The following is a 13,639-nucleotide window of genomic DNA, read 5'->3' on the forward strand; positions in this document are numbered from 1 at the left end:
CTGGCCAATCACATGGAGGCGGGCGGCGTGCCGGGGTAGGTGGCCATTATATGTGACAAAGAGTCACATGTCTCTGAGGGTCAAACTGAGAAAATCACCTTTAAGGGGTTTTTTGTGTGATTTTCTATGGAAACGAGAAACTTTTAGAGCTGAATTCTCTCTTTTCAACTTACAGTAAAAAAGTCAGCACATTCAACATGACACCGATCCTTCCGATATTACCAGATTTCTATGTATATGTAATGTATCATTGTAAAGCTTAAAATGCCTACTTGCGGCCCGTTGTCTTGTGGCTAGTCACATATGGAGGCGTGCAGGGGTATGTGAACAGGGCCTCAGCGTACCGGGGTTCCGTATGTGAACAGGTCGTCAGCGTGCCGGGGTTCCGTATGTGAACAGGTCGTCAGCGTGCCGGGGTTCCGTATGTGAACAGGTCGTCAGCGTGCCGGGGTTCCGTATGTGAACAGGTCGTCAGCGTGCCGGGGTTCCGTATGTGAACAGGGCCTCAGCTTTGGTCTGACCTGGACAAAGCCATCCGAACAGCCCCCCATGTACCTGTGCCCGGGACCACGAACTCCTTTGACTATGAGCTCCCCCCTTGTCAGATTCCCTTCTTTGTACTATATGTGATCAGTGTGGATTTCCAGGGGGTGGCATGGAGGTAAATGTAATGCGATTTCCAGGGGGTAGCATTGAGGTAAATGTAATGTAATGTAATGTAATGTCAATGTAAGTGGGTACAGCATCAACAATAGACACTTTGTGCCCCCCCACAGAGATGGAAATTGGAGGGTGGGAAGGAGTATGGTGTACGGTTTATGCAGGGTTGGACTGGTAATCTGGCATACAGGGCATTTTACTGGTGGGCCGACAGTCCTCAGGGGCCGATGCTGTTGTTCTTTTGTTTACTAGTTCGTTTTTTCCCCTTCGAGACCAGCCCTCAATATACAGTAGATGGCAGCGCCCACTGGTCTTAGCCAGGCCGTGCCCTCCTAGTGACGCAACACTTTCAGCATTGCTACTAGTCAGGTCAAGAGTAATGCAAGTACTTTCTGAGTTCCCGAAAAATCTGGAACTCCTCCCACTTTGTTTGGAAGCAAACAACCATTATCAAACCAAGGGAGGCCGTTTAGGAAATGCCATTTGGGAAATGCTAATTGTTATGTTCTTGGTCAGACCAAGTCTCAAAGAGATTTGAAAGTCGATGATAATCAGGCTACTCTTTAGTCTTTAATCAGTCTGTCTTTAATAATATAGGTAGTGGTCTAAGCTCCACATAATTAGGGGAGGGTAAGGGGCTGGTCTATGAGGAAAATGCCTGGGCTGTTTTTCAGCCCCAGTCCAGCCCTAGCCGTATGGTAAGTGATGTGAAGCGTTGAAAGGTTGTTACTCCCCACTGTACCCGTATGTGCCTTGATTTCCAAAATGTTTTTTTTTTTTTACATTTCTGAAAGTACGACCCCACGAGGGTGCGGGGCCCACTGGGAAATGCCCGCTATGTCTGATGGCCAGTCCAGCCCTTGCACAAGACTCAGTATGCACAACACAGTGTTGCAATTCACGTGGTGTTAAATTAACACTGCAAAGTGTATTGTATTCACACAGAATCTGGCTGTGTATTGTGGGACTTGTGTTTGTGCTTGTTGGGAGTTAAAAACTGTGAAGTAAGTCTGTGGATCTTAACCTTTTTTTCTTAACGCACCCCCTTACCTGTGCCCAAGACAAGCCGCACACCCCCAACCCAAACTTCTACATGTGTATATACTCACCAAAAATGATTTAAGTGATTAATTACAATGATTTTTGCTTGAGACATTAATCAATGCCTCAATGACTTTACATGGGGACTAAAGCATCTTTTAATTAGGTTAAAACAAACAAAACAAATTTCCGTGCACCCCCTGAAATCTCTGGCGCACCCCCAGGGGGTTCCCGCACCCCAGGTTAAGAATCACTGAAGTAAGCCACGGAGAAGACCTGCCGCTAGCCCTGGTAGGAACACAATTAGGTTTCTACCTGTGAGTCATCTGCAGAGTTTCGGTCTCGATAAACAGAACGAGACCTTTATTTGTTTTGTTTCATTTTTGATTTGTACTAATTTGAATAAAAGCGTAGGGCTGAAATGCAGACCTTAATGACATCTCTGTTAACGACTGAAAGGGAGGTTGCGCATCAGTAATTATTTTGAGGTGCATTTAATGAGAAAATAATCTGATAATGTGTTGTTGTAAAGCAGCGCTAAATTTGGTCCTGTCCTTACTCGCCCCCTTACGGTTGGAAGCAGAAACTATCTTTCATAGATAACGACAGAGAGAGAGATTGTCTACTTCTCCAAGCCTATAGTGACCTTAGTGCTGTTTGAGAGGTGCCAAAGTGAATTAAAATCAATCTACAAGATCATGAGTCAGTGATATGATTTTGGAAGTTGGAAGTTGAAAACCAAAACAGCCCTTTGGGGCAGAAGAAAAAGCCCAACATCAACTATGGTACCTCATAAACAACATTGCTGCCTGTGTGTCATGAAAGCCATTACTAAGTCTGCATTTTATCATCTCAAAAACATTTCTAAACTTGAGGATCGTATGTCAAAACAAGATCTAGAAGAAATAGTACATGCATATATNTATTTTTTTTAAATTATATATTTATTCAGATTTTTTGCAGAAAACAAAACAATACAGAAAGGGAAAAAGCAATATACACACACAGAACAAAACAAAACAAAAAACAACACAAACAGGGCTGGGTGAGTTGTAGTTGTACATCACAGATTTTGATATATTCACACACAAAAAATAAGAGGTGAACGGTACACTCATTCTTGACTGCAGTCATTATCCTCCTGGGTAATGTGGTCTAGGATGGGCTGCCAGATCCTGTAAAATATTTTCAGTCTGTTTGACAAGTCATATCTGAGTCTCTCCAGATGTAGTACACCTGTCAGTTCTGACAGCCAATCCTTGAATGTTGGAGCAGCTTCTGATTTCCACAGTCTCAATATCAATCTTTTAGCAATAACCATGCCATACATGAGCGTGTTTTCAACAGAAAGGCTTTGGTCCAGTAGCAAGAGAGAGTAACCAAAAAGTGCAATACTAGGGTCAGGTTTAAATTCTGTATCATAGACATCAGAGAACCATTTGAAAATTTCACACCAAAAATTATGGAGCTTTGGGCAAGTCCAAAACAAATGAGAAAGAGAGCCTTCAGCAGACTTACATCGATCACATAAGGGAGAGATGGAGGGAAAAATTCTATGCAACTTGGTTTTTGAATAATGAAGCCTATGTATTACCTTAAATTGAATTAACTGATGTCTTGCATTAACAGAACATGCCTGGATCCTGCTGAGGCCCCCATCCCAAGTAATATCATCGATTTGTAGACCCAGCTCTGCCTCCCAGGACGCCTTGATAAACTGTGTGTCAACATTAAACTCTTCCAAAAATATTTTGACAAAAACTGAGACCAAGTGTTTAGAGTCAGGACGGCCCAGCAAGAGTGTGCAACACCTATGTTCTTCAGGAAGCTGCTCAAAGTTAGATATATTCTGACGGGCATAATTCCTAATTTGTAAATACCTAAAAAAATGTGTTGAAGGAATAGAAAACTTTTCTTGTAATTGGGAGAAACTAGCAAATTGCTTATCAATATATAGCTCTTTCAAAGTGGCGATGCCTTTTTTCTTCCAGTCATCAAAGACCCTGTCAGAAAGAGATGGAAGGAAGGCGTGATTAAGATGAACTGGAGTATATATGATGGTATTGGGCAGTTTGCAGTTCTTCCTGATTTGCTGCCAAATTTTCACACTGTTCAGCACCATTCTGTTGTGCAACTTTGTGTTTGCAGGGAGACCAGGAGCTGAAAAGAGGAGTGCTGGAAGAGAACCATTTGTAACACTACTTTTTTCAATTGCAACCCAAGCAGGGGTTTCTTCTGAGACTTCCACTGAATAACCATACTGCCAATAGACCAAGGCTCTCAGATTAGCTGCCCAATAATAATGCAGAAAGCAAGGAAGACCTAGCCCACCCTTCTCTCTGGATTTATGTAAATGAGTTTTTGATATTCTGTGGGATTTAAAATTCCAAATAAAAGGAATAATGATAGAATCTATGGTTTTAAAGAAGGCCTTTGTGAGAAAAACAGGAAGACTTTGAAAGAGATATAAGAACCGCGGCAGAGAGACCATTTTAATGGCATTTACACGACCTATCATGGAGATGGGGAGATTGCGCCACCTACCAATGTCTTCCTTCATCTTATCTAGTTTGGCAAGAAAATTTAATTTAAAGACCAATTTAGGGTCTTTTGGTAAAACAACACCAAGATACTTGAATTTATCCGTGATTTTAAATGGTAAATTATGCAGAAAATTTGCATCCAGGTCCTCATTTAAGGGCATGAATTCACTTTTCTGCCAATTAATTGTATAGCCAGAAATCTCACCAAAGGACTTGATAAGTTCCAATAAAATAGGGACAGACTGCACAGGATGGGACATAAAAATGGCCACATCATCTGCATACAGTGAAAGATGATGATCAACATTCCCAAGGCGTATTGGTTTGAGAGCTGGGTGTTGCCTGATACTGATAGCCAGTGGTTCAATTGCTATTGCAAAGAGTAAGGGACTCAGAGGGCAGCCCTGTCTTGTCCCTCTATGTAGTGAGAAAGGAGTGGACCTATCTTGATTAGTCAGGATACAAGAAGAGGGGTGAGCGTACAGTATTTCAACCCATGAGATAAACTTGTTGCCAAATCCAAAAAGCTCTAGCACTTTCCACATGTATTTATATTCAATTTGGTCAAACGCACGTTGGGCATCGAGACATAGTGCAGCTACTTCCTGGCCCTTCTCATATTTGTGATACAGTATGTTCATTAGCCTTCTAACATTAAAAAAAGAAAATCTGCCTGGGATAAATCCAGTCTGATCCGCATGAATGATAGTGGTGATGTAATTATTTAACCTATTTGCTAAGATTTTAGTAAAAATCTTCACATCTGTGTTTAGCAATGCAATGGGACGAAATGAAGTGAGATCCATCTCATCCCTCCCTTCTTTTAATAGCAATGAGATATTGGCCTCATATAGAGAATTTGGGAATTTCTGAGCTTCAAATGAATGATTTAACATTCTTAGCAAGAGGGGACTTCTTAGCAAGCAAACTGACCTGGATATTTCTTATACAACTCTATACCATACCCATCTGGACCTGCGCTCTTACCATTGGGAAATGACTTAATAGCAATTAAAACCTCCTGAATGGTAATGTCAGCATCTATTGCATCTCTGTCTTCATTGCTCAATTTAGGAATGTCTAAACGTGCCATCCAGTCAGCGATGTTCCCCTTGGCTTTCGATTTGTAAAGTTCTCTGTAATATTCCTTAAAGGACTCATTTATACACTTAGGGTCGGATATTATCTCCCCAGTTTTTGATCTGATTTGATATATAGCCCTGTCGGCCTGCAAACTCCTCAGTTGTCTGGCAAGAAGTCTTTGGGGCTTGTCTCCTAATTCAAAATATTTTTGTTTCAGTTTCAGCAACTGGCCCTTAACTTGATCAGATAAAATGTTATTATATTCAAATTTAAGTTTAAGAATCTTTTGCAGTACAGAAGAATCAGAAGAGTCAGATTTATATGAGACTTCCAGTTTTGTTAAGTCACTTTCAATGTCTTTAAGTCGTTTTTGCTTTTCTCTTTTCCTTGCGGATTCAAAAGAAATTATATGGCCCCTGAGTACGACCTTAAAAGTCTCCCATAAAGTAGAATCTGTTACTTCTGCATTATCATTGGTGTCCATGAATTCTGAAATTTTAGAGAGAATGAACACCTCAAATGAAGGATCAGATAGAAGAGAAGGGTGAAAGCGCCAACTGCTGTGCTGTTGTTTATGATTGAGATTAAGAACCAGTGAAACAGGAGCGTGGTCAGAAATGAGAATATTATGATATTTGGAGGAAAGCACATTCCCTATGAGGTTAGAGTCTAATAAAAAGTAATCAATTCTTGAGAATGATGCATGCCTCTGAGAGAAAAAAGAGTAGTCCCTGCCAGTGGGGTGTTGCAGCCTCCATATATCCACTAAGTTAGTGGAGTTAGCTAGACTCTGTAAAACCTTAGATGCAGCTGAGGAGGGCTGACTTGTCTGGGCCGACCTGTCCAAAAAATAATCGGGCACAGTGTTGAAGTCCCCGCCTACCAGAAGATGTGTATCGGCAACACTGGGAATCAAATTAAATAATTTAGAGAAAAAATCAGGGTCATCAAAATTTGGCCCATATATATTCAAAAGTGTAACATGAAACGAGTTTATATGACCAGTAACCAGGATATATCTGCCATTTGGGTCACACAAAGTGGAAATATGTCTGAATGGTATTGTTTTACGAATTAAAATGGCTACTCCCCTGGAATTACTAGAAAAAGTAGACTGAAATATCTGGTTAACCCAGCTGCACCTCAGCAACTTTGCTCCAGCGGGCCTAATGTGTGTTTCCTGCAGGAACACAATATCTGCAGCTAAAGATTTTAAATGTGAAAAAACTTTGGCACGTTTAAGGACATGACCCAAACCGCGGACATTCCAGCTGACAAATGTAATGCCGCCACCTCGCGGGGAAGTATTAGAGTGCATCAAAAATAAAATACAATTGTACACATGGCTCACCCAGCAAAACAAAAAGAATACAATACACAAAACATTTAAAACGCAACAAAATACCCCTCCACCCCCCTTCCCACTTTCCCAAACAAAGTGAGAATCTAATCCCTCCAAGCATATAGAGAGGCAGCCGGACCAGAAAGTTCTAAACTAAAGGTTCTGCGCTAAGTTCCTCTCCAACTAACAACAAAATCAAACATTTCGGTCATAAAAAATGTCCAAACCCAAACAGTCGCTTAGGATCACATACCAAGCATTGATTAACTCCACTGGACGTTATGCAGACAGAGTGTTTGCGAGTGCCCTTGCTTCCTGAAGAGTCGCGCACACCGTTTCCTTCCCATCCACCGTCACCCGAAGCAGAGCTGGGTAGCGAAAACCAACCCTCGCGCCAGCATCCATGAGCTTCTCTTTAACGTCATCAAATGTTTGCCTTTTCTTTATCACCTCCGCTGGCAAGTCGTTGAAGATGTGAATCGCGTTGTCATCGTAGCTGAGTGGGAACTGTTGACGCGCCAGCTGCATAATCTTTTCTTTTGTTCGAAAGTGGTGAATCCGGGCAATCATTACTCGGGGTCGAGCGGCCTCTCTCTTACTCTCATCAGCGGGCAGGCTCCCGATGCGGTGGGCACGGTCCACTACGATTGGTTTAGGGAAATTGCTCGCCCCTAGCAGGTTAGGCAAAAACTCTGTCAAAAAATCACACGGTTGGCCTTTCTCCACCTTCTCGGGCAGACCAACTATTCTAATGTTCTGGCGTCTTGAGCGCGCTTCCAGATCTACGACTTTAATGCGGAGTTTCTCATTCTCTGCTTTCAGCTCAGTGCATGTCTGCTCGAGGCGAGTGAGCCGGGCGTCCAGGCTGGAAGTAGCATCTTCCACTTCTGTCACACGATTCCCAAGGCTCTGCAGGGACATCTCTAAAACGTCAAAGCGATCAGTCATTTTTTTGCTCATATTTGCAATGGCCACGAGGATATTTGATGGGTCTGAAGAATCAGCCGAGTCTAGAGATGCCTCGTGCTCAGCTAGCTCCAAGCTAGCTCCTGCGAGCTCAGAGCCCTTTCCTGGCTGTCCTCCACGTTCTGGCCTTGTTGTCGCGTTGGGTTTATGTGTTTTCCCCATCCTCAATTCTTGAATTAGTGGTAGCAATCAAAAAATATCGAGAAAACGGACAGTTTTTTTTAGTATAGACCAAATTATTTCAGATGTTGGAGAGGAGCTCCTAAGAAACACGTCTATTCCATTCGGTGCTCACTAGCGCCCCCCGTACATGCATATTTTTTGATATTTTTATTTGTCTTTTCTCCTTATTTCTTGCTTCTATATTTTACTCATTTTATTCTATTTTCACCTGCCATGCCTTGTGCTTTTATTTTTATTTTTTATTTCATTTTATCTTACTTTCCCCTAAAGCACATTGAATTGCATTTATGTATGAAATGCACTACTATACAAATAAACTTGCCTTGCCTTGCCTCATGTAAAAGATTAAGACATTAGTCGTTAACACTGTCATGATGAGTCGATCTTAAGTACAAAGTAACAGATTAAGACGACGTGGTCATTACCATTTTGGTAACGAGTATGAGATGACATTATAATAGCATCTCTACTCTGCATAATGCTCTGTAATGAGGCGTCTGATCTGTTCCTCTCCAGCTGACTCCATGAGCGTGTTCCATTCTCCACATTGTGCACTGTGTACTGTGATACAGTGCACTTTCCACCCTCAACTTAACGGCTAAATTTGAGGGTGAAGTGCAGGTCCAATTCACATTCTGTCTGATACACTTCACGGAAATGACGGTTGTCGCGTGTCATCAGAGTTTACCAACCGCCAATATACAATTCATCACGGAAGACACTGTTCCTTATGTTGACAAATTTTAAAAGTTACCCCTTTCTCTTATACACATGGCTATTGTCTTTTGAATCAAAGCTTTGCTGTCATCACAGAGATTCGGCAGTATGACCAAACTGACACTCAACCAGAGAGGAAACTACGTAACAGACATGGCGGCCGTTGAGTGTGAAAAGTGTACATAACTGCACACTTCAAAAAATGGCCGGTTTGAGGGCGTTATCTGGGTAGTTTACAGCACACTTCACCGTCGCGATTAGAAATGGAACCGCCCTGCGTACCCAAACACAGTGCGGGAAGGGCGGACAGTACGAACATTGGAACAGCCTCACATGTCCCTGGGGCACCCTGCTGGTGACTCCACATGTCCCTGCTGGGGACTCCACATGTCCCTGCTGGGGACTCCACATGTCCCTGCTGGGGACTCCACATGTCCACATGTCCCTGCTGGGGACTCCACATGTCCCTGCTGGGGACTCCACATGTCCACATGTCCACATGTCCACATGTCCACATGTCCACATGTCCCTGCTGGGGACTCCACATGTCCACATGTCCCTGCTGGTGACTCCACATGTCCACATGTCCTTGCTGGTGACTCCACATGTCCCTGCTGGTGACTCCACATGTCCACATGTCTGCTGGTGACTCCACATGTCCCTGCTGGGGACTCCACATGTCCCTGCTGGGGACTCCACATGTCCCTGCTGGGGACTCCACATGTCCCTGCTGGGGACTCCACATGTCCCTGCTGGTGACTCCACATGTCCACATGTCCCTGCTGGGGACTCCACATGTCCCTGCTGGGGACTCCACATGTCCACATGTCCACATGTCCCTGCTGGGGACTCCACATGTCCCTGCTGGGGACTCCACATGTCCACATGTCCACATGTCCCTGCTGGGGACTCCACATGTCCCTGCTGCTGACTCCACATGTCCACATGTCCCTGCTGCTGACTCCACATGTCCCTGCTGGGGACTCCACATGTCCACATGTCCCTGCTGCTGACTCCACATGTCCCTGCTGGTGACTCCACATGTCCACATGTCCCTGCTGGTGACTCCACATGTCCACATGTCTCCAGCTGACTCCACATGTCCCTGGGGCAACCTGCTGGTGACTCCACATGTCCACATGTCTCCAGCTGACTCCACATGTCCCTGGGGCACCCTGCTGGTGACTCCACATGTCCCTGCTGGGGACTCCACATGTCCCTGCTGGGGACTCCACATGTCCCTGCTGGGGACTCCACATGTCCCTGCTGGGGACTCCACATGTCCCTGCTGGGGACTCCACATGTCCACATGTCCCTGCTGCTGACTCCACATGTCCCTGGGGCAACCTGCTGGTGACTCCACATGTCCACATGTCTCCAGCTGACTCCACATGTCCCTGGGGCACCCTGCTGGTGACTCCACATGTCCCTGCTGGGGACTCCACATGTCCCTGCTGGGGACTCCACATGTCCCTGCTGGGGACTCCACATGTCCCTGCTGGTGACTCCACATGTCCACATGTCCCTGCTGGGGACTCCACATGTCCACATGTCCCTGCTGGGGACTCCACATGTCCACATGTCCCTGCTGGGGACTCCACATGTCCACATGTCCCTGCTGGGGACTCCACATGTCCCTGCTGGGGACTCCACATGTCCCTGGGGAACCCTGTACTGCTGGAGTACAGGGCTGAAATGGGGGGGGGGGGTGGGTTAGGGCCCGGGAATGATATATTGGCTTGAAGGGCCCACTCATAAGTAGCTGGTCTGGGGGAGAAATAAGGCCCGGGCACTTTTGCTCCTCTTTTTAATCCTCCTCCTCCTGCTGCTCCTCTTTAATCTGTTGTCCTCCTCTTCCTGCTCTTCCTCCTCCTCCTCCTCCTCCTCCTCCAGGAGGGTCCACATCTCCTCCTTTACTCAGTTGTAATCCTCCTCTTTCATCTGTTGTCTTCCTCCTCCTCCTCCTCCTCCTCCTCCTCTTCCTCCTCCTCCTCCTCTTCCTCCTCCGCCTCCTCCTCCTCCTCCTCCTCCTCCTCCTCCTCCTCCTCTTCCTCCTCCCCCTCCTCCTCCTCCTCCTCCAGGAGGGTCCACATCTCCTCGGTGACGCTGGAGCACCTGAACGGGGCCTACAAGGTGGAGAAAGGTGACGGCCAGATCCGAGACCCGTACCTGAAGGAGCACGGAGTCACCACGTACCTCGTCATCAACCCCAAGGTGAGATATACGTAGGAGTCATCACGTACCTGGTTATCAACCTCAAGGTGAGATATAGGAGTCATCACGTACCTCGTCATCAACCCCAAGGTGAGATATAGGAGTCACCACATACCTGGTTATTAATCCCAAGGTCAGATATAGGAGTCATCACGTACCTGGACATCAATCCTAAGGTGAGAATCACGTAGGCTAGCGGTGTTCCACAACGGCACTGTTTTGTTTTGCGCAGCAACAATCTTTTGACATGAAAAACTATAATAAACTTAACATTAAATAGGCCTAAAGAAATGTCCCCGCCATGTGTGAATCATTTAAGTATATCCATATAATAAGCGGGTTAACGTTCGGCGAGTCGGTCGCTTTGTGGAATAGCAGCACTTCAGAGAGAACAAGACCTCCGCTCCGCATCGGGGTCTAAAGATTCTCTCTGTCGTACTGCTATTCCACGGTAGCGACCTTCTCGCCGAACGTTAACCCTTACTTATTGCTTTCATTGTCCTGCACCTGGCCCATCGGTGTACTCTACATCTACATCTAGTCCTCTGAACAAGATGTAAGAGTCCTGACATACCTGGCCATAAGCCCCAAGGTAAGATGAGAGTCCTGACATGCGGTACCTGGCCATAAGCCCCAAGGTAAGATAAGAGTCCTGACATGCGGTACCTGGCCATAAGCCCCAAGGTAAGATGTAAGACTCCTGACATACCTGGCCATAAGCCCCAAGGTAAGATGTAAGAGTCCTGACATACCTGGCCATAAGCCCCAAGGTAAGATAAGAGTCCTGACATACCTGGCCATAAGCCCCAAGGTAAGATAAGAGTCCTGACATGCGGTACCTGGCCATAAGCCCCAAGGTAAGATGAGACTCCTGACATACCTGGCCATAAGCCCCAAGGTAAGATGTAAGAGTCCTGACATACCTGGCCATGAGCCCCAAGGTAAGATATAAGTCCTGACATACCTGGCCATAAGCCCCAAGGTCTCTGGCTCCCATTAACTGGTGACTGACTGGTGGAGAGAAGAGAACAACAACTTCAGCTTGATATCAGGTAAAAAAAAGAATATGGATAAATATTCGTATATATTTCAAAGTTTGTTTTTAATTTAGAAACAAACTAATGCACTGTAGACTCATTATTTAAGATTGAACTCAAGACCTTGAAAAGACGTGGTTGCCTGCTCAAAAGCTTTTCTGTACAACAGTATCTGTGCAGAGAACTTGAGGATCTAAGAAAAGATTCTCATAACAAAAAGTACATTATTATTGATTTAACACTTCTTCAACAAGTGTGGTTAGGAAACAGGAGATGATTCAGGAGGCAGGGCCGCTGGCAGCTTTGGCTGGGCCCAGGACAAAGTCATCTGTAAGGCCCCCCCACCCAATACATTCAATGTAATCAGGACCCAAGCATGGGGCCTCCCACATCCCTGGGCCTAGGACAGCTGACCCCTTTGTGCCCCCTTGTGGGCTTCCCTGCAGGAGGTTGCGGTTTCTCATGTTTTGAGTGGGCTGCTTGCATATCCACAGGCCGTCACGTACAATTCCCTCACCAGTAACGTTTGGGGATGAAAAAAAAATACAGTATGAATATTTATTTATTTATTTTGCAAGCTCTATTTCTTTTATTTATTTACATTTATGCACAAATGTATGCAGTGCAGTGCAGGTCCGCTCTGGGGCACGGTAGCAGCTGCTGTCTCTGGTTTATATCAGGGAGCTTTTTTCTTGTTGCTCGTTCACACTCGCACAATGCTCCTCATTCCCCTCTTTCGTGCCTTTATTTCTTCACTCTCTCAGCCTCATCCTATTCCTCATCTCTAACTCTCTCTTCCTCATCTCTCTCTATCTCTCTCTTCCTCATCTTCTTCCTCTTCTCTATCTTCCTCTTCTCTATCTTCACACTCTCTTCATCCTCCTCATTTCTCTCTCTCTCTCTTCATCTTCCTCATCTTCTCCATTCTCTCAGGAGAGGAGGAGAGAGGAGGAGAGAGGAGGAGAGAGGAGGGGAGAGGAGAGGAGAGGAGAGGAGAGGAGAGAGGAGGAGAGGAGAGAGGAGAGGAGAGGAGAGGAGAGGAGAGAGGAGAGGAGGGGAGAGGAGAGGAGAGAAGAGAGTATAAGAGGAGAGGATAGGAGAGGTAAGGAGAGGAGAGGAGAGAAGGGGAGAGGAGAGGAGAGAAGAGAGTATAAGAGGAGAGGAGAGGAGAGGTAAGGAGAGGAGAGGAGAGGAGAGGAGAGGAGAGGAGAGGAGAGAAGAGGAGAGGAGAGGAGAGGAGAGAGGATGAGAGGAGAGGAGAGGAGAGGAGAGGAGAGGAGAGGAGAGAGGATGAGAGGAGGAGGATAGGAGAGGAGAGGAGAGAAGAGAGGAGAGGAGAGAGTATGAGAGAAGGATAGGAGAGGAGAGGAGAGGGGAGGGGAGAGGAGAGGAGAGGAGAGAAGAGGATAGGAGAGGAGAGGAGAGGAGAGGAGAGGAGAGGAGGATGAGAGGAGAGGAGAGGAGGAGGAGAGGAGAGGAGAGGAGGATGAGAGGAGAGGAGAGGAGAGGAGAGGAGAGGGGAGGAGAGGGAAGAAGAGAGGAGAGGAGGAGAAGGAGAGGAGAGGAGAGGGGAGGAGAGGGAAGAGGAGAGGAGAGGAGAGAGAAGAGAAGAGAGAAGAGAAGAGAAGAGAAGAGGAAATGAGAAGAGAAAGGGAAGAGAGGAGAAGAGAAAGAGGAAGAGGAGAATAGAGGAGAGGAGAAGAGAGGAGAGGAGAGGAGAACATAGAGGAGAGGAGAGGAGAGGAGAGGAGAGGAGAGGAGAGGAGAGGAGAGGAAGAGGAGAGGAGTGGTGAGGTGAGGAGTGGTGAGGTGAGGAATGGAGAGGAGGAGGAGAGGAAGAGGAGAGGAGGGGG

General features: G+C 45.9%; 1 protein-coding gene across 1 annotated transcript in view; it reads left to right on the forward strand.

Moving 5' to 3' along the window:
• The window catches only part of adcy2b (adenylate cyclase 2b (brain)), a 200,554-nt gene that overhangs the window by 138,585 nt on the left and 48,330 nt on the right, over positions 1–13,639 (forward strand). Inside the window, exons 8-9 of the mRNA XM_063185113.1 lie at positions 1–35; positions 10,617–10,749. The exon at positions 1–35 is cut by the window's left edge and continues 124 nt beyond it. Of these exons, the coding sequence (XP_063041183.1) occupies positions 1–35; positions 10,617–10,749 (168 nt within the window). The remainder of the gene's footprint in view (positions 36–10,616; positions 10,750–13,639) is intronic.

This window comes from Engraulis encrasicolus, chromosome 20, assembly GCF_034702125.1.
Source record: "Engraulis encrasicolus isolate BLACKSEA-1 chromosome 20, IST_EnEncr_1.0, whole genome shotgun sequence".
Classification (NCBI taxonomy): domain Eukaryota; kingdom Metazoa; phylum Chordata; class Actinopteri; order Clupeiformes; family Engraulidae; genus Engraulis; species Engraulis encrasicolus.